The 20,524-nt window shown below is 34.8% G+C and overlaps 1 protein-coding gene and 1 pseudogene across 1 annotated transcript; both read right to left on the reverse strand.

Moving 5' to 3' along the window:
- Positions 1–1,626: 1,626 nt before the first annotated feature.
- LOC132312541 (uncharacterized Rho GTPase-activating protein At5g61530) lies at positions 1,627–10,963 on the reverse strand. Its single transcript, XM_059810933.1, has 10 exons — positions 10,818–10,963; positions 10,177–10,286; positions 9,829–10,091; positions 8,382–8,444; positions 8,283–8,301; positions 5,670–5,768; positions 5,498–5,575; positions 5,165–5,409; positions 4,329–4,491; positions 1,627–2,414 (listed from the first exon to the last, which is right to left on the reverse strand). Exons 2-10 carry the CDS (start codon positions 10,235–10,237, stop codon positions 2,269–2,271), a joined length of 1,137 nt encoding a protein of 378 aa, XP_059666916.1. The 5' UTR covers positions 10,238–10,286; positions 10,818–10,963; the 3' UTR covers positions 1,627–2,268.
- Positions 10,964–12,926: 1,963 nt separating this feature from the next.
- Positions 12,927–15,799, reverse strand: LOC132312542 (hexose carrier protein HEX6-like; annotated as a pseudogene).
- Between the last annotated feature and the right edge of the window lie 4,725 nt (positions 15,800–20,524).

Raw genomic sequence — 20,524 nt, forward strand, 5'->3', positions numbered from 1 at the left:
CTTGCTTATATTCACTAATTATTATTCTATATATATATATATATATATATACATATGCTTTTTACTAGTCAACCTATTCCAGTGTCATTGGTCACAACTACCAACAGGACCACCTTACCTTGGGGCATATTTAGAAAAGACCAACAAAATTTTGGTCGTAATAGCCACTAGTATTGCCTAGTTTGAATCAACTACAGTTGTAAGATTGAAAATAAACAACATTTGGTAGAATAACCAGTTCTAGAATTGTCATGGTCAGTGATCCAGTTCTAGAACTGAAATTGTGGATCATTGTTTATTCAATTTTAAAATAAATTTTATAGAATTTCTTGCTTTTAAGATTACCTGTTGAAGTAGTCTTTATATATATGTTGAATTATCATAACTTTGCAGTCAATGGATTTGGAGCTCTTTTGGAATTGTTATTAAAATAATGAAAGTGATTTTAAAAGAGTTGTTACAAAACTGTTGGCAATAAAAATCATGTTATGTGTTTGGCAATGCATTTTATAAAATATTTTTATCCTTAAAGCACGTATAAATTTATTTGGTAACAATGTTTTTTAAAGCACTTTTATTTTTAATTTATTATATTAGACATACACTAATAACGATATTGTATGATATTAATGTGAGTAATTCATTCACATGCCATGATTATTGGTTAACATTGTATGATCACAAATTATAAAACTAATTTAAATACATGGTACAACTTAAAAATAGTTTAAAATTTTCACTCTATGCATGATATAGTGCCTATGCGGCTTATCAGATATAATGCGAACAATGACAGTGATCCAGATCAGTAAGGAATAAAATTATATTTATAAAAAGAAGTGAGTGATTATATATGTATATTTTTTAAAAATAATTACCTAACTCTACCTCGAACGCAATTCCAAAAGGTACAATTACTAGCTATACGTAAACATATTTTTTTTTAGGAAATATCTACAATGCGTTTTCTTTTGTCACCAAACACCTCTAACCGCAATTTTTTAAAATCATCGTGCTTTTTAACTGCAGAGAAGCAATCCCAAACAGACACTTAATATTTGTCAATATTTCACCATGGATTCAGCTTTCGGTTCTTTTTCATTACCAACGCCTGCGATGGTATTTACTTTTATTTCAAAGTGAAAGATAGAGGGTTCAAATCTTTCCGAATGCGTTTTGATAGTTATTTGTCAGATTAAAAAAAAAAAAAAAAATGACAAAAATATCAAGATCTGTCACTTATGCTTTAGGGTTTTGGAAGCAAGAGTCGCAGCAATGTTGATTCCCTAATGGTATGTGCACCATATCTCTAGAACATATTGTGTACTGCAAGAGATTTTGATTCTTGAACGTCAGCACTCAAACATCAGCGTAATAAAACTAGTTGAAATATTAGGTGCATAGAGTGTCGTGTTGGTGGAATATGGTCATCGAAATTAAATATACCATTTCATGGTAGGGCCCGTAGGGGACCATTTGTTTTTATGTAGTAAATTGTTTACAATCAATAGACATCCATTGTACTTGGGCCTTTCGTGGCCTCGACCCCATTGCTAGGGGGTCATCAGAGTCGGCCAACCTGTTACCAGCCAGAGCGGTCACATTGAATGCCACAAAACAAATGACTAACAACAAAATTGAAATTTATTTCCAGTAACAAAATTGAAATTTACAACATAATTACAAAGTATAAATAACCTAACACAAATCCCTCTACTCTCCTAAAAAAATTCTATAGAACCCAACTCTTCACATAGGCACCATATATCATGTCATAGGCACCATATAGCGCTCAGGTGTCACTTACGTGGCATAACCTCTCTCCAGGCTATAACATGTCAAAGAATTGCACTCTCTTTAGCTTCCTTCTGATAGAGAAATAGAACATTGGAATTATACAAATGAACTCAATATAGTTGTCTTTAGATTCATCATTTATATACACAGCCAAGTGCAAGTGGATGGATTTCTTTACAAAAATGTCTCATACAATGGATGCTAAAGATCATATGTATTCCTGATGCAACTTAAGCAAGAGCTTCCTTTCCGGGAAAAGGACAACATAACCAATATTTTTTCAGATAAAAGTTTCAATCCCACAACTACCCTAATTTAAAATTTTACAAACACAATTGTGATCACTCCCAAAACTGGCGAAGAACATAGCATTAAACTACTGGGTGGTGAACTCCATCTTGAGAACTTATCGGTTGCTTTATTTACTTCAGTGTATCCCATGCGGTATTTTCAGGAAACGAACTGTCAGTGTCATCTCCAGACAGTTTCGTTTGCATCAGTAAAAATTGAGTTGTGATGTTCTATTAAGCACTGAACAACCTCAATGGCACCAAAGTCAACTGGCAAGCCGTCATCCAAGGGAATGGGGGAGGATGCATCTATGGCTTCGCTCTCCTCTGAAGACACATAAACAGAAGATGAAAGAACACAGAAAAGCAAGAATTAGCTAATTTCAAATGATGTTTTCAATTGAGCGCACCAAATTAACATAGTTAAAAAATATATTTCTAAGCATTTTTTTAATAGATATTCAGAACACTAATACTTTACCAGTAATAGGAGAGATAAGAAGCAAGTGATTAACAATAAATCCTAACTATAATAATTTTGTTCACAAAGTGAACCTTTTTTAGTTATATTTTTCATAATTACATGGGTAATATATATATTTATATAAACATTTTTAGCTGTGTCGTTATCAACAAAAAAGTAATCATCTTATTTGATTTCTTAAATCAAATAGTTCAAAGCTAGAAAGGAGAAAGGGAAATATCTCAAATACTGTTTGAAGTCCACATAGACTAATGACAAGTTGTATCAACTAAATCCAGAAAACAACAAAATTTCCCATTATGCCGTGTCTCACTTGTATCCAAGACTAACATTAACTTATAAAAATTCAACTTTATTTTGAGCATCCAAGCCAAGCAGACCTCAACTAAAACAGAATGTCAATATGACCCGGATTGCCATGTTGCATCCCATCCTCAATGAGACAAACTGGGGGGAGAAACAGGTTGCAGAAGGGGTCCCCCAACACTACCCACCTAATCACGACTATATAAATGAATTTAGAATAATATCCTTAAGCTTAATAACTAAACTATATATTTATATAAACAATACCACTAACCTTTATAAACCCCTTGCTAATATACATAACCTTTTTATATCTTCTATACATACACTTCAAATTGTCCCAAAAAAAAGCATCCTGTACCAAAAAACTTGGCGGGAGGGGGATGAAGTATCCAAATCGGTGGTGAGAATGGAGGTTCCCCAAATGGAGAAAGTTGGGCAGGGGGCACCTTCTTTAAGTGGAAAAAGAAAAGAAGCCCCATCCTTACCAGTCCGGTAGCTAACCCTAGGCCGTCATATTTTATAATAAGCCTTCGCGCATATACGACAGGATAATACCAGAAAGAAGAAACAATAACTTCTAAAAAAGAGTGTGTGATCCAGGTTATAATTTTTGAACTGCAAGAACAATGTATTAATGTTTATCTAGTCTTATGGACTGCCTCTCTCCATTTATTCAATTATATTCCCAGATTATATTTTTGCAGATGGAACATTCAACGTATAACATCCAGTAATATATAAGCATGGAATGAAATTTACTACCAAACAGAAATCCAAGAACTCAAGCAACAACTGAAACTTTTTTTAGAGGGTATATTATGTTTACCAAGGTTGTAGTTTTTTGTATGGGCTGCTGCTTTAGAGAAAAGTTTGACCATTGACAAATCAGTTGGAGGGAAAAAAAAAATTCCCAAGAATGTGCTGTACATTAAGCAGTCATGGTCGCTTTTAAACTCATTTTTGGTGATATGGATTATGCAAGGTCTTCGGCAGATTTGCTAAATTCTAGGTTGGGTAGTGGTGTTAACAAGTGCAAAAGATGTCCAAATCCTTTGTGCAAATTTTGGCATGTATAACATGGGACAGGAGAATGTTTGAGGAAATGTTATCATCAGTGATTAGGTTGAAACATGTCCTTTTGAATACTTTACCTTTGTGGGTAAGCTGGAGGCTGTCACATTCTTTGGATTCTTTCATATATTGTTAACAACATTGTTCTATTAAGTATATTCTTCAGAATCCTTGTATACTTCGTATATGCTTCAGCAGCCCTCTTGGCATCATTCAGAGGATTTTTGGCTTGTTCCCCACCCACCCCAAAAAAAAGGAGCCCCAGCAACAACATAAGACATAAAAACTTCCATGCCCCTCACATGCATACAAACGGAAACTTGTCCAAAGACAAAATTATTTGTTTGCACAGGAAGTGTATAGATCGGATTACTAACCTGCGAGCATGTCCCAAGAACTATAATTAGGTGCAGGATCCATGTTCTTCTTGGAAAACGTTTTAGATGGGTGATTCCAAAACTGTCTATAATATTCTAATCTCTGCCCCTTCTGCCACATAATGATAGGGGCCATTTCCATGGCGAGGCTTCGAGCATCCATCTGTAAGAAGATAACAACCACTGAGCATTCTTATCTAGTAAAAGCGCACTATTAAATATTTGAATATTCAACAATTATTTCAATAACACTATGTTCCCAAACAACTTCAAAATTCAGCCAATTGCAACAATATCATGCTGGAGACCAAAAATAGAACAAATAGAGATGAAGGTAAGGGAGTAGGTAAAGGATCTATCAGTTTCTCTTTTCAAAAGATTCTCAAACCTCAACCCAATGGGGAAGGCAAACAATCTAGGGACAACTAGAGCTTAATTATAAACACATCTAATAATTTCATATTTTGTGAAGCATCAAACAAACGATGGACTGTCACAAAATGTATTTCTTTAGTCAATATCACATCTTTTAAAAAATTACAAACACACAACACATGCACCAAATAATAATTTCATATTTTGTGGAGAATCAAACAAATGATGGACTGTCACAAAATGTATTTCTTTAGTCAATATCACATCTTTAAAAAACTACAAACACACAACCCTTGCACAGGACGGCAATTTTATTAATTGTCTTTAAATAATTGTAGGTTCATTGGAATCACTAAGTTAATAAATATCCTTTTTTTAAGGGAGGGGTTTCATTTCTCATTCTCACACTGAAAAACAATACTACAGACAAGCAGAGAGAGAGTGAGAGGAATGCAGCCTACTTTGTTAAGAAGTGACTTCTGGCTAACACGGAGCAGTAATGCAGTAATCAATTCTAGTGTCATGTAGTTTACTGTAGGAAGCCTCTTCAATATATTCCTCATTGCATGTATGCTGGAACGAGCGCCTCTGATTTCGTTATATAGCTCAAAGGTTGTTAATGGCTCAGGCAGGCTTGCAAGGTAACACTTGATCAAAGCCGCAATATCGACTGAGTTCACGCCCTCTGGCAACAAAGCGTTTGAATCTGTAGATTACAAAAAAAAAAAAAAAAAATAGTGAACAATCATATCGAATTGCCTTAAAGTTAAACATTAGCTTAGCCACTCAGGTACCTTGGTTGTATAATGAAACCAATTGTTGAATAACCTTTTTGTCTCCTTCAGACTTGAACAAGTCTTGCGAGCTTAACCCTAAATCATAACAAGAACAAAATTAAAATGGGCACTGAAATGAAATATTAAAGTGGAGAGCAGTGTCACATTGTTTTCTTCTCATTAAAATCACCTGATAATATGAGATAATCTGCACATTTGACCAAAATATGAGGAATGGACCTGCTGGATTGTTGTCGTTGCACAGTGACCTCTATCGGAACTCCAAATACTGACAATGGAAACAGAATGAGTAACAATTTCCAAATACAGTAAATCTAAAAATTTCAGGAAAAGCTAATGGTTTATAAAGACCAATAGGCCAGTGGCCTAGTGGTACCAGGCCCCCTACTTCCCATAGGGAGGTTAGGGGTTCGAGCTTCGGTGGAGGCATGTGTATGTAAGTACCAACTAAGGGAGAAAAAAAAAAAAAAAAAAAAAAAAAAAAAAAAGGTTTATAAAGCCATTGTTATGCTCCACAATCTACAATACAGTTTCATCACAAGAGAGAGAGAGAGAGAGAAGAGGCAGCTTCCCACATTGTACAAGTGCTGAAGTAGAATAATGTATTAAATTGAGCTTATATCTCGTGAAAAAGCTACTGTGAAGGATTTTCCCTGAGGTCGTGCCTTCACAGTAGTCTTGCTCTATATCTAATTATCTATCATTTCAGAGTCTCGCTAGCCAGTCTGTAATGAGAACAGTTGTATCATGTTCTACCCAGCAGGTGACTAAATAACAAGCATATTTTGCTGCACTTTGACCTCACTAGTAAATTCCATCACATCAAAAAAGATGGAACGAAGGCATGCTAAACCATACAGTATTATAAATATCCGATTAATTGAAAAAAAAAATTGAAAATAGAACTGCATCAACTTAACAAATTCAAGACATGCATGGAAACCTTATTATGCAACGACACAACCCAGACATAAAGCCCTTCTGTAAATCGTTCAAGTGTTCAACCATGGACCTCACGCCTTGACTGTCTGGGTGATGTATGCATATGCTAAATCTTACTATGAGTTCTCTCTCAAGTATTATTGTTTTCTTATTTTGAAGTTATTAACACTGATTTAGTAATAAAATTTAAGACTCACTTGGTTACTACATTATTCAGATTTTTTGAAGCCAACTAACATGCCTATCAACAGAAACCAGGACTAAATGAGATGGAACTAAATAGTAATTGGAAAAAAAGAAATTGATTTGCTAAGAGAAGCAATGAGTTAAAATTATTGACTTTACAGATAGATTTGAATATACCCACCTAAGCCCTCTTCGTTTCATACTTCCACTTCATTTGTCCTCAACTAATTTGCAATCTAAACAAAATTAGCAATCACGATTAACTATGGCACTGCAACTTTGTGAAGCCAAAGTAATGCTTTCTCCAATGTGGAATATTCTAGAATATCAACTCAATAATACAACTAATCCTTAATCCTAAAGAACAAAAAAATTCTAGATCCAGCATTCTCCAACAAGAGAGGTAGGTGCACCCCTGCAGTACATTTATTTGGCTCGGCTATGTGAACTGAGATAAAATAAGCTGCTTATTGAGATCATGTGTTTTTAGGGTTTCACTATCCCTATACAGCGGTCCTGGCTAGATATTGGAAATTGGAATATCGTCTAATAACTTAATTAAAAGGAGACAAAGGAGCATTTGGCTTCTTACATGTGCCATGCTCTTAAAGGCCCATGAATTTCTTGTCCGTTCTTTAAAAAGTAAGTACCATCCTCAAAAAACAATATGACATGAATCTAAATTCACAAGCAAAACCAAGGGAGGTTCTTAATTTTAGTGGGTTGAGTTTGTTAGAGTCCTTCGTAAGTCTTGGTATGTTTATGCATTTAGTTGTTTTGTAATATTAGTAATAGTAGGTTACAATGTTATGTGAGAATTCTTTTTACTTGTAAGAAGGATTTTATGAAGTCTATTATGCATCACCTATGTCTGTGTTCTCGAATATCCCCCCCATTCAAAATATGCCGAGGAATGAAAAACAGGAAACATAAACACAGATGAAACAACTATTTAAATCAACCGAACATTTAAGTTTCAAACTCCATTGATAGACTTGAAGTTTTTCTCCAGCAAGCTGCCCCAGTGCTCTTTCTTCTCAATTATAATGCATTGACCACAAAAAATTTAGTTACTTTGAGATAATCATTTTCTCTTGGTTTAAAGAAATTGCTTCTCTTTTATCATTGTCCTTGCAGGATAGTCACTTCCGAAAATTAGGATAATCAGTAAGCATGAGAACATTTGGATTATATGATGGAAATTACTGATTCTGCCAAGTCGCTAGCTTTTTGGCAAATAAAGTGAAGACTTAAATCAGATCAAGTGTTGTCTAGAGCGCAGAAATGTGTGTTTTAATTCTTTGGTGCAGTCACTTTCAATCTGAAAGAAAAACCCAAACCTCTATTCCTTCAGTGCATAAACTGAAAGATTAAGAATTGAAATGGATATGAATATCAAACAATGTTAATGTTTCTAGTGAGTGGGAAGCATTTTCGCAAATAAGTATGATTAATGTAACTGATGGCTGGCAAAGAGAGAAAAATAAATTTTCCAACTATGGTCATCCATCTGCATCCCCACAATTGATATTTAACAAAAAAGAAAAAAAAAAAAAAGAAAAAAAAGAATTATGAATATGTGAGAAAATATCATAAAACTGTTAAATAATTTGATAATTCCAGAAAGATATACAAGGTTATTGGAGAAACTTACCATCAGTGCTTGCAACTCCCTGCAAAATTAAAAGGGATAAGCTAAGAATTCTTGAATACGCAATTGCGGGCAAAAGATAAAAGTATTCAAATGACATACCTTCTGCCATCGCTCAATATCAGTCAAAAGAGTCTTACTTTTTTGGGCAGTCTTCTTTGCCACCTGAAGCAAAATTACCATCCCAAATATGTCAATCATCGTCAAACTACCACTCTCTTTCATTAACATGTGACAGTAGAATCATAGAATAAACCTTCATTTGTTTATAGAATAAGAAGAATTTAAAGTTATGACCGAATTTATTTCCTTATGTCCTTTCATGCTCCCTTTTCCACTAAGAGAAGTATGACCTATCATTCGAATAAAGTAAAGCAAGTGAAATCTAATGGGAGAACAAATTTTTTTTTGTGTATCAGCCATAGAAATATAGATGTGAAAGCCAGACACCAAGCCTAAATTGTACTTAGATTTATATGTCCAAATCTTGTGATATTGTTCCAAGTTTTCTTAAATATTCTGATTACTTATACTTCTGTAAATTGTTAAAATAATAAAAATAAATCCATCTTAAAAGAAATTGAGTTTCTACTCTGATATACTTTGTCTTCCATCTAGCAGAGACAGAGAGAGAGAGAGAGAGAGAGAGAGAGAGAGAGTACAAATCTAAAAATGATTATTAAGATTCCATGTTAAAATACTGGTGATCCATTAATGTTTGATTGGCTTTGAGAATCAATATTTGAAAAACATATCACTTTGTCTATAGGCAACCAAATATTATTTGTTAAGCATCTTATCTGTATTGTACCCATGTACTTTTTGAAAGAGCAAATTGTGTTTGATCCACCTGTGGGCCAAAAAGAAGTAACAACCATAGCTTAATGTCAACAAGTAGTAAACCAGAACTATGATCTGATATGAATGGCTTCTGTTTGCTTGAAAAATCCAACCTCCAACCCACTTCCAGGCTACTGGTGGAACTCAAATGACCCTCTTGATTTCAATTGGCAACCTTAACTCTCAAGGTAAGAGCAAAACCAGAGTCCATTCATGAGTACGGGGAAGCAAAGCACTCCACAGTTGTATTATGGCTATTATTTTCAGTGAAGGTCAAATAGTGAAATCTTCATGGTTCTTACTTATGAGATTGAATAATGAGTTTTGAGTCTAGCTCTCTGTATCTCATCTCAGTATATGATCGACTTTTCAACTCAAACGAAATGTAAGAGTTTTAATAAGAGAATCATGTCCACTTAACTTGTCTAAAATAAATGTAGGATGTATCCAATTACACATGGATTACTAGATTTGTCATATTAATGGATCCAGTTTGAATATAAAAGATTGGAACACATAGAATTGGTCAGAACCCAAGCAGGCTGACACACAAATTCCATTTATAGGGCTCTTTCACTAACAAGTCAGGAGTATGCTTCTATCAACTCATTGCAAACAAATTTTGGTATGCAACCTATTATTACTTATACTCTAGCTGATCATACATAAATTCGATAAACTTCCAAATTAAAACTTTTAGCTGCATTACCTCTTCAACTTTTATCTTTCCAACAGCGACTTTATCCTTTGTCTCTGAAATTCCCTTCCTGAACAACATGCCAGTATTAGCAGCAGCAGAAATAAAACTTTCCTGCAAAGCATGTCTCGTGGATGGCTGCTGAAGAAGCGACCATCGACTTTTGACAATTGACCCGACTTTTCCTGCTACATCAGTAACATTACCCTTCGCATCCTTTGCGACCACCCCCACAAAGGTTCCAGCAGATTGCCCAGCTTCTTTAAGCTTCTCCCCTGCATTGAAAACTCAAGTATACATATACAGAAAATAAAACTAATCCTGGTAAACAAGAAACCTATTGAATTTATCAAAATTTACCTGAGGATGAAAAGAAACCACTAGCCTTTTCTTGCCACTGAGGAGCGATTTCCGAAGGCATTGAACCGGCACCCAAGACCAATATTAACTCCAAAAGGAATAAACTTAATCTGTTTCAAAATGCGGGCACAGAACCAAGTTATGGAAGAACAGTAATCACTAGTTTTGTGTCTGCAAAAAGTACATAATAAACAAATTTCCTATGCCTTGTCTGATAAAACTCGATCAAAACAAAAACCTACACTGACTAGAATTAAACTAATACATCAGTTTCACTAAGTTCAATCGAGTTTATCATTTTATTTAAATTTCAATCAATCAAGAGTTACTTTCCGAAAAAAAGAATTTATAATACGGAGTAATAAAAAATAAAACTTAAGAGTTGTTTTGTTTCTTCTCTATTCTCTTCCCACGTTTTCTAAGCACCCAAACAAATTAGAAATATCCAAACAAAATATAGAAATATAAACACCAAACAAATTCTCTCAAGTCAGCAACTCAAATCAACATCAAATAGAGAATTCAATTTTTTTATTTTTTTTCCTTTAACTTTCTTGGCATAAACAAAGGATTAAGCGGAGACCTCTATATGATCGATCTTTCAGAAACCCTAATTTTCAGAAAAAGGAGGTGAAAATTACCTTTGTTGTAAAAAAGAGGGTGCCAATCGATCGAAGCTTTGCAAAAGTCGTAGTCTAGAGAGAGAAATTTATTTTGGTCGTCCGACGAGAGAGAGAGAAAGAGAGAGAGAGAGAGAGAGCGAGAGCGAGAGCGAGAGAGAGAGAGGGGGGAGTTCTTTTTCGGAGTTGGAAAAGTATACTTCTATTGTTTTGTCCGAGTGGTCAGACTGTCTTGGCCAATAGCCTCGAACCACGTGTATGCTTACGGAATGAGTTGACATGGCACTGCTTCTGGAGCCTTCTAACTGATATAACGGCTGTTTCGCGTCTAATTAGGTGAGTTATGTTATAGAGTTTAAGTCTGTTTTTCAAATTCCCTTAATAGTTTTTGAAAATTATTTAATAATTGGCTGGTTACCGGTGAATCAGTTTATAAATAGTTCAGATTTGAATTTGTTACAGAGTTTCAGTTTGTTTTTAAAATTTGTTTAAAAATTGGAGGTCAAGTTCAAACTTGTGAAACATATACAAGAAAATCAATGATTAAAGATTATATATTTCTTCTGATTAACCATGATGTCAGATTAAAGATTAAGAGCTCAAAATTGATTGAATGAGTCGAACTCAAGTTTGATAAAATGATCAGACACAGACCTAACATAGGACCAGTGGGAGTAGTCCTCACTGGATTCTTTACAATTTTATTTTTTACTTCAAAATTTTTTGAATTTATGAAGATATCTCTACTAAAATTATAATTCACTCACACTAAATTATTTTTTTTGCATTTTATACTTTAAATTTTTGAGAATTTTTTAAGATGCCCCTACTAATATTATAATTCGCCCCCACTGGGTTTTTTTTTTTTTTTTTTTTTGTGCATTTTATACTTTAAATTTTTAAAAATTTATGAAAAAAACTCTATTAAAATTATAAAAATGAACCCACTATATAAGTTTTTCTTTACAAATTAAAAGACCGCCCCTTACAAATTTTTCTAAATCCATCACTGAAAATGATGGTATACTCAGAAGTCTTATTTATTATGGAGTAGTATTATTTTTTATTTTTACATATAAATTATAATTTAGTAATAAGTCTAAAAATAATTATTATTGAGGAACCATATATGGTCACTAAAAAGCAATAAAAGTGTAATGATTTTTTCTTCGAAAATTTAATTAAAGTGTAATCATTGCAGTATGTTTGGTTGCACATGGTATTGGGATCTATCACAGAGAATGTGCAATTACTTTTAAATTTGGTAACTAAAAGTCTTCTGATTTTTTTATTTTTTTTTGCTTTTTTCTTTCAACAAATTTGGTGGTTTAATTAACGGTAAAGTAGAGCCAAGACTGAACATTTTCTTTGTCAACTCATTCACTTCAGCTCTAGCAGCCCGAAAAGATCCTTTTTCCCATTATTTCCACAGTTTTAATTTGAGCTCTAGTTGCACCGAAATGGCTTGGATGAAATTTAATTAAAATTCTCAAACTCTAAATTCTAAATATCTATTCGATGCTATCAAACCTAATATGAGTGTAATTCAAATTCAATTCTTTGTGAAATCAATCCCAATGATCAGAAACTTCAAGTTTCAATAGAACGTAAGCATTTACTTTAATTCATTGGTTGTTCTTAGTTTTGTCTGCTCCATTACCATGTCAGAGTTCTAAGTCATTGTGACCAACAATCTGTAAATCATAAAGCTGGACTTGTTGCTTAAGCTTAAAGTTAAAAATAAAGTATTCACTATTATAAATATATATATCTGTACCTACCAACTTATTTTTGGGAAGAGAGTAAATATTAACTAAGAACAAATTGGGAAAATAATAATAATAATCTCCAACCTTTGTTCATGTAAATCATCTTCTCATTTAGCTGAGTTTTCACATATGACCTCCTTTCAACCAGTTGAGTTTAACCATATGGCCTCAATTAGGTCGTTTTCAACTATTCATATACAGTTTGATGAATCATATCAATTGTTTCATTGACCTTAAAAGAAGATTTTTCCACAATTTTGTAGAATGTACAAGCACCAAGTAACAGGGAGCAAGAGCGAATTTCGGAACGGGAGTGTGAAAACGATAAAATCTAAATCACATAGGAATAAGAGGCGAAACGTGAGAGCGAAAGCATGTTTGTAGCATAAGAACAGTACCCGTTGAGAAGATATGTGTAAATCAGGGCAAACATCAACCAAATATAAAAAATGGTAGATGCTTAGCCTGGTTTATGCTACTGTAAAACATGAAAACAAGCACACTAGTGCTTAATTTTTCACGCTGAAATTACATGTTCTAAAAGTGTTTGACAATAGGGTCATGGATAAATTTTCTTCAATTAATCTCAAATCTCCTCCTTACTCGCGTCAAGCTCTTCCTCGACGATCCTCTTCCAGAACCAGTGTTCCCTCCATACTCTATCCATCTTTTCAATAGGCATGTTCTTAGTCTCAGGCAGCAGTAGGTGAACAAACACAGTCATCACCACCACCCATGCCCCGAAAAAGAAGAAAATGCCGTACTTTAAGTGACACAGCATAGACAGAAAAGTTTGAGCAACAATGAAAGCCAAAACAAAGATGACTGCCACTGAAATACTTTGTCCAGCTGATCGAATCTCGAGTGGAAAAATCTCACTCGGAACTAACCATCCTAATGGACCCCATGACCAACCATATCCTGCAGCATAAACGCAGATTAAAATCAAGACCACACCCCACCATGATCCTCTAGCTGAGCTGCCAATATGCCTCCAACCATTATTTGTGACACAAACATCTGTATCCCCCCAATTGTGAACAGAAGTCTTCGGCCTAGTTTATCAACTACCAACATTGATATGAAGCTTGAGCCAGTACCTACAATCCCAGTCACAACTGCAGACATGAGTGACGCGCTTTCTCCTAGACCAATAGTTCCGAAAAGTACTGGAGCATAGAAGGAAATGACATTTATTCCCGTGACTTGTTGGAAGAATGGTATGGCTATTGCCATAACTAATTGAGGTCTATATTTTCTTTGTAGAATTTTCTTGAATGGGTGTTTGGTGGTATTGGATACGGCACTTGCTTTGATGAGATCATCAAGTTCAGCTTGGACATCTTCAGTGCCTCTGACTCGTTGCAGCATCATCTTGGCCTTTTGATGATCGTTGCTTCGCTGAATTAGGCTGTTGGGTGTTTCGGGGAGGAAAAGTGCTCCAAGAGTCAGAATTGAAGCAGGGGCTGCTGCCATGGCTAGGGAGATTCGCCAGCCCCAATTGCCTTTGATTTTTTGAGTACCGTAGTTGATAAGGTTTGCTGACAGAAACCCAATGCCAATGCTGAACTGAAATCCAATGTTGATTGCTCCTCTATATCTTGGTGGTGCCATTTCTGAGAGATATAGTGGGATTGACTGCAGAAGAGGAAGGAAAAAATAAATAAACATAGCTAATAAGCTAGTGTCAAGACCATTCACCTTTTACCTTATGGCATTCAATTTCTTTCTTCCTCAACAATGTAAAGTTTGCACTTACTAGCACTAGGCTTGTCGCGAAAACAATGAACTATAGTAATGGAGGTAGTGGCAGTAAGAAAGAAAGTACTACTACATAACCTTACTATTGCCACATTTATCATGTATGATATAGGAAGGCTGCGTATTAGTCTTTACTTCAATTATCATTAATAGTTGTGATCAGAAGCCTTAGTGCACTGAATTAACCTTTTTTTTAGTTGCGATCAAATAGCAAATGTCAAACGAAAAGAGGGGAGACTGCCCTACCTGATTTGCGAAACCAACCCCAACTCCAAGCAAAACGCGGCCAAATATCAGCATGTACACATTATATGCTGCTCCACCTAAGGCTGCACCAGCAAGGAATGCAGCTCCTCCGGCAAGGATTGATGGCTTGCGGCCAAAGGCTCTAGTGACAGAAGAGGCAAAGAAAGAAGCAATTAGACCGGCCAAGTAGAGTGAGGACGTGAAAGAGGTCAGTAATTGACTGTCGAATTTACAGTAGTTGCTAATCTTGGTGTCTTCTTTCATCTTAGTGTACACCTCTGGGAAGAATTTCTTCAGAAATGGCTCCATGGAGGTCACTCCACCTTCACAATTGCTCGCAAATATTAACATAACTGTTCTAAGTACTTTCTCCTTAAATTGTTATATAATGTAAAATTCAGCTTTCATAGTAATAACAATTCAACAGAGCCTAATTTTGATGGTGGGATCAAATTATATAAGCAGAATTTGAGTTGTTAAAGCTAGAATGCATATCAAACCAGTCACAACTTCTCTCTTCTTCATACTGTCTGAAAATTTATCCCTGTATATATATATCACAATCCTGCTAAAGTAAAACCAATAGTAACTGGTTCTCACTCTTTTCCACCCAACTGAATACAAAATACAAAAATAATAAAATAATATAATAAGTACTAGTGTAATTTCCAATAGGTACATTTATTTCTAAGTAGAAAAGATATTATTGTGTAATAATATACCATAACTCTGTGGAAAGCCTATTAAAGCATTCTGTGGCTCAAGAAAAATATTTACCGCATGCACAACTCTGTGGAAAGCCTATTGGTCCCAACTTTTGGGTGTCAACTAAATTAACTAACATATCTATGGATGATGAAAAACAAAAAACAGAACTGCTTTATCTTATACCATAAAAATCCTTAACAAATCTCCAACTTATGTAATCTGCTAATTAATGGGCAAAAAAGGTAGATTGGTTTTCTATACAGAAAGGAAAACTAAAATGATATCTAGACTTGTAGCATGAGATATATACCTGAAATACCGATATCATAGCCAAAAAGAACTCCTCCCATAGCAGCCGTCATACAGGATAACACAACAAATAGAGTCATCCTGCCATTGTATTCCCCACCTTCACTTGTTATGAATAATCCCCCCGCCATGGCTACCCCCAAGCTTGTAGAGGGGAGAGAGAGAGAGAGAAAGAGGAAGGTCCAATTTGACTGCTAGATATCATCAGTATGGTCAGTGAGGGATATTCATAAAAAAAAGTATCACGTATCTTGGACTTTTAGGACCATGTGGGATATGTTGATTGAATAATGGAGTTTGGAAGATTTTGTAGTCTCGTGGCTTCACTATCAAATATTTTGTAGTCTTGTGGACTTCACTGTCAAAGAAGACCGGTACATATAAGTTAGGGGTGCAACTTGGGCGGGAGCACTATCAAATATTTTGTAGTCTTGTGGACTTCACTGTCAAAGAAGACCGGTACATATAAGTTAGGGGTAACCCGAATCCAGCTTATAAATTTTAAAATCTAGATATATAAATTCACAATTCGGGTTTAAATCCCAATTTTATTCGGTTTGGGCTGGGTTCAACCCAAACCCAACCCAAAAGCCCAAATTAAACATTTCATGCCAGCAAATCTGAATCATCTAATCCACGATAAACACAAACCCTAAGGCTTCGTTTGGATTGAGGGATTTAGAGGGATTTGGAGAGAAAAGAAAGGGAAGGATAGTGATTAGGGTGTTTGGATGGGAAGAAAAAGAGAGAAAAGAAAGGATTGGGAGGGATTTGGAGGGATAGCTTTCATTTGGAATCCCTCCAAAATTGACAAGATTTGGAGCAAATTACAGAAGGGGCAGTTAAGAGACCGCCGGTTATATATATATATATAGTTTACAGTTGCAGAGAGAGAGAGAGTGGGAGGCTGAGAACGAGATGGAGAGAGAGAGTGGGAGGCTGAGAACAAGATGGAGGCTATTGGGGAGGCTGAAATATATATATATGTATATATATATATGTATATATGTAGTTTGCAGTTGCAGAGAGAAAGAGAGAGTTGCAAAATAAGAATTACGGACCTTGATTAGTTGATTTTAGAAAAAAATTTAAAACAAAACCCATACATACAAGTTAGCAATTGCAGAGAGAGAGGGGGGCAAGCTTGAAAGATATGGGTTTTGATTTTTGGAACAATCTGAAATGATATTTTGATATGGGTTTTGAGCTTAAATAAGAGAAGTTGTCATAGAGGCTTTTAGAGCAAACCTCGCTAAGCAAATCAGACCCCTCTCGCCTATCTGCTTTCCAGAGCCAAAGATGCAAGAAGGAAGTTTGAGCTTGATAGTCTCCTTGGTCCTTCACAGGACTCATTGATGAACGAACTAAGGAATTGAAAGGGAAGGGAGCAAGCTATTTTGTAGGTTTCAGTTGGAGAGAGAGAGAGAACGAGAATAGAGAGATGGAGGCGATTAGAGAGGGGGGCAAGCTTGAAAGATATGGGTTTTGATTTTTGGAACAATCTGAAATGATATGCCGATATGGGTTTTGAGCTTAAATAAGAGAAGCTGTCATAGAGGCTTTTAGAGCAAACCTCGCTAACCAAATCAGACCCCTCTCGCGTATTTGCTTTCCAGAGCTAAAGATGCAAGAAGGCAGTTTGAGCTTGATAGTCTCCTTGGTCCTTCGTAGGACTCATTGATGAATGAACTAAGGAATTGAAAGGGAAGGGAGCAAGCTATTTTGTAGGTTTCAGTTGGAGAGAGAGAGAGAGAGAACGAGAATAGAGAGATGGAGGTGATTAGGGAGGCTGAAATGATTTTGCCCTACTAACCCTACCAAAAAGGGTAAGATGGTAATTTCATTATTATCCTTTCCATTCTTTTATCTCATTTGTGTTATCCAAACAACAATATTGCCAATTATTGTCTTTTCTCTCCTATCAATCCAAACATGAATATAAATTATAACTATCAGTTCTTTTATTTTCTTTTCTTTTATCTCATAATCCTTTCATTTCTTTTCACTCCTGTGTATCCAAACGAAGCCTAACTTTCTCTCTCCTCATCCTTCTCTTCTCTTTCTATATCGCCTTCCTACCGATCTCCCGCAAAAGTAGAAACGAGCAGCAAAGCTCGCAACCTACCGGCGACTCCCTCTATCTCACATCTCTCAGCGACTCCTTCACCTCAAACGCCGCTCTCGCCACCAGAGAACAGGTTTTCTTTAAATTCACACTCTTTCCCTATCTAATATGATATAACAGAAACAAACAAGATCAATTTTATTACTCAACATATTAAAGAAAGTTCTTGGAAATAATATTCTAACATAAAAATATATATATATATATATATATATATATATATATATATATATATAGCTCTATGATTTGGCATTTTCACAATTATTGGAAGATAATCTTTGATATTCCCTAACATAAAGAAAGAAAATTGATTTTAATGACAAGGTTAGAGACAAGTATTGTTCGATTTTGGATTTGCTCAGTAGTTGTTGTTTGGAAGGACAAATAGGCCTTGTAAGTGACAGATTGAAATGTTTGACTGATCTTGTTGGTTGATCCTATCATCTTTACTTTTGCATTTTTTAAGTCAGTTATTGCTTACAGTCAATTAGTTGATTAAAAAAATCAAATGATTTTTGGAATGATCTTTGACAAACAGATGCATCAACTAAATATCGAAATGGTAACTATTTAGCTAGGTTTAGGCTTTTGTAAAATATGTGAGCACACCTGCACAAAGAAATTTCTATTGGGTTTAAATAACAAATAGCAAGTAGAAATCAAAATTGATCATGAATTAAAGAGAGGTTTTGATATCATACCTGATTAGAAAATTAAACTTTAGATACCTCTGAAAATTCCTTATCGCACTTTGAGAGATCTGAAAAATAGAGCGTTTTACCCCCTTCTGAAAGTTGTCGATACGATAGGTCTGAATAAGGGTTTTAAAAGCCTTATATATAACAACAACAGGGAGGGACGGCTTCTCTACAAACAAGCATATCTAAGTCTCCCTTCCTATCATGAAAACTTAGATATCAATGGTTAGAATTAAATCACACCAAAATAAGTTGGAAAACCACAATCCAACGGTATAAAACCATACTCCCAATTAGACCATCAAATTGGAAAGTACAACCCAATCCATCAAGTATCAATAATCACATTACAATCCTATTTTAGAAAACGTAGTGCATAGGACCATAAAATAATTTTTATTATTTAAATATATATATATAAATTCCAACAATCTCCCACTTGGTCCATACACTCTAAGTTTTATAAAATGACACTATGGATTGCAACACACTTTATAAAAGTCGAGTGGCCACTTATTTTATTTAAAACACAATTATCAAAATTGATGGATTGAAACTTTAGAACACTCTCATCCGTAAACTTCCTCAATAGTAGATCATGAATGCGTAGGCAAGTAATATATTAGTCTAAACAGTTCCATGGTCTCAAAATTGATTCCATCTAGGATTCAAGCAAATATAGTGGTTTTACTGTATTTCATGAGATGTGCAAACTGCATGGGGTCTAAACACACACCTCACTATCCGTCCTGCTTCATATCATCGCGGTATGTCACCTGAACATATTACAGCAAACCGCCAACCTTCTATTCAGTGTGAGGGTTTACCGATATGGAGACAATCCCATATCTAGCCCAAGCTATCCTCATAGAGTCTGAAAAACTCCCACAGACAGACTTTAATATTTATGTTTGGATTTACTAATGTAGTGTCAATCTCACATCTAGTCCAAACAACATCATGAGTGTATTACCACTCCCAGACAAATCTTATATTTGGATTTACTGATATGGTGTCAATCTCATATCTAGCCCAAACAACCGCATGAGTGAAATATCACTCCCAGGCAAACATAATAGCACGTGCATAAACCATATATATCAAGATAATATAATGATGCATCATAACTTTATTTTGGATGTAAATAACTGTCACCATAAGGTGTAAACTGGAGGAAAATAACTGTCACCACAAGGCGTAAAGAAACTAACTATAATGTAGCATATATAAAAGAAAAACCGGACATCATAACATAATAACTCTCGAACACCTATCCGAATCACGTGCTTTATAAATATTTTATTAACTTCAGTTGAATACTTTTTAGTGAGAGGATCTGCAACAAGACCTTTAGTGAGAGGATCTGCAACAATCTTTCTATAACCATATGGGAAAATTTTAAACTTTAACATTCTCACGCTTGAAAATGTACTTTATGTCAATCAGCTTACTACGCTTGGTCACCATTAAAATTTTCATGTACTGAATTAATGTAAGCCTTTAGAGAAAGTCTAAGTATTCCTGTAGCGTGATCTCTATGGATCCTAATGCCAAAGACATTCTTTGCATACTCATATCTTTCATGTCAAAAACTTTATATAAAATTCTTAATATCATGTATCACATGAATGTCATTGCTACCTTGCAAAATATCATCAACATATAGGACAAGAAAAACAAAATGACTCCCACTGAACTTGAGGTATATGCATTTATCTATAACATTCTCTTTGAACTTACAATTAATAACCATTGAATCAAAATTTTGGATACTACTGTTGTAAAACTTACTTAAGTCATAAATGAGTGATTATGAAAGAATGACTCTTAAAGAGTTCTTTAGTGAAGCTGGAAAAAATCTCAAAGAAATCAACACTTTCTTATATCCACCAGACATCTTAAAATCACCAACTACAACATACTTCCAAGCTTTAGAAGATCTCGTAAGCTAAACTGGCTTAGGAACTAGATTAGAAATTGAAAGAAAGGTCTGCAAAAAAGAAATAACTAATTGAGTGGGAATAAATGAAATAGTGGGAACATGAGTTTTAACTGAAACCACTAAAGAAAGTGGAATGAAGCCTGAAATAAATAGAATAATTGCTAAAAATG

The sequence above is a fragment of the Cornus florida genome, unplaced genomic scaffold, assembly GCF_030987335.1.
Source record: "Cornus florida cultivar Cherokee Brave unplaced genomic scaffold, ASM3098733v1 CherokeeBrave_3.0.0_Hap2_Chr06, whole genome shotgun sequence".
Taxonomy (NCBI): domain Eukaryota; kingdom Viridiplantae; phylum Streptophyta; class Magnoliopsida; order Cornales; family Cornaceae; genus Cornus; species Cornus florida.

Bases quoted from the DNA above. Each gene is read 5' to 3' on its own strand.
- LOC132312541 (XM_059810933.1), bottom strand. From the start codon at position 10,237: ATGCCTTCGGAAATCGCTCCTCAGTGGCAAGAAAAGGCTAGTGGTTTC. The intron at 5,576-5,669 runs GTGATTTTAATG...GTTATGATTTAG, and splicing joins AGATTATCTCATATTATCAG to GGTTAAGCTCGCAAGACTTG. The intron at 4,492-5,164 runs GTAGGCTGCATT...ATCTTCTTACAG, and splicing joins AGAAGTCACTTCTTAACAAA to ATGGATGCTCGAAGCCTCGC.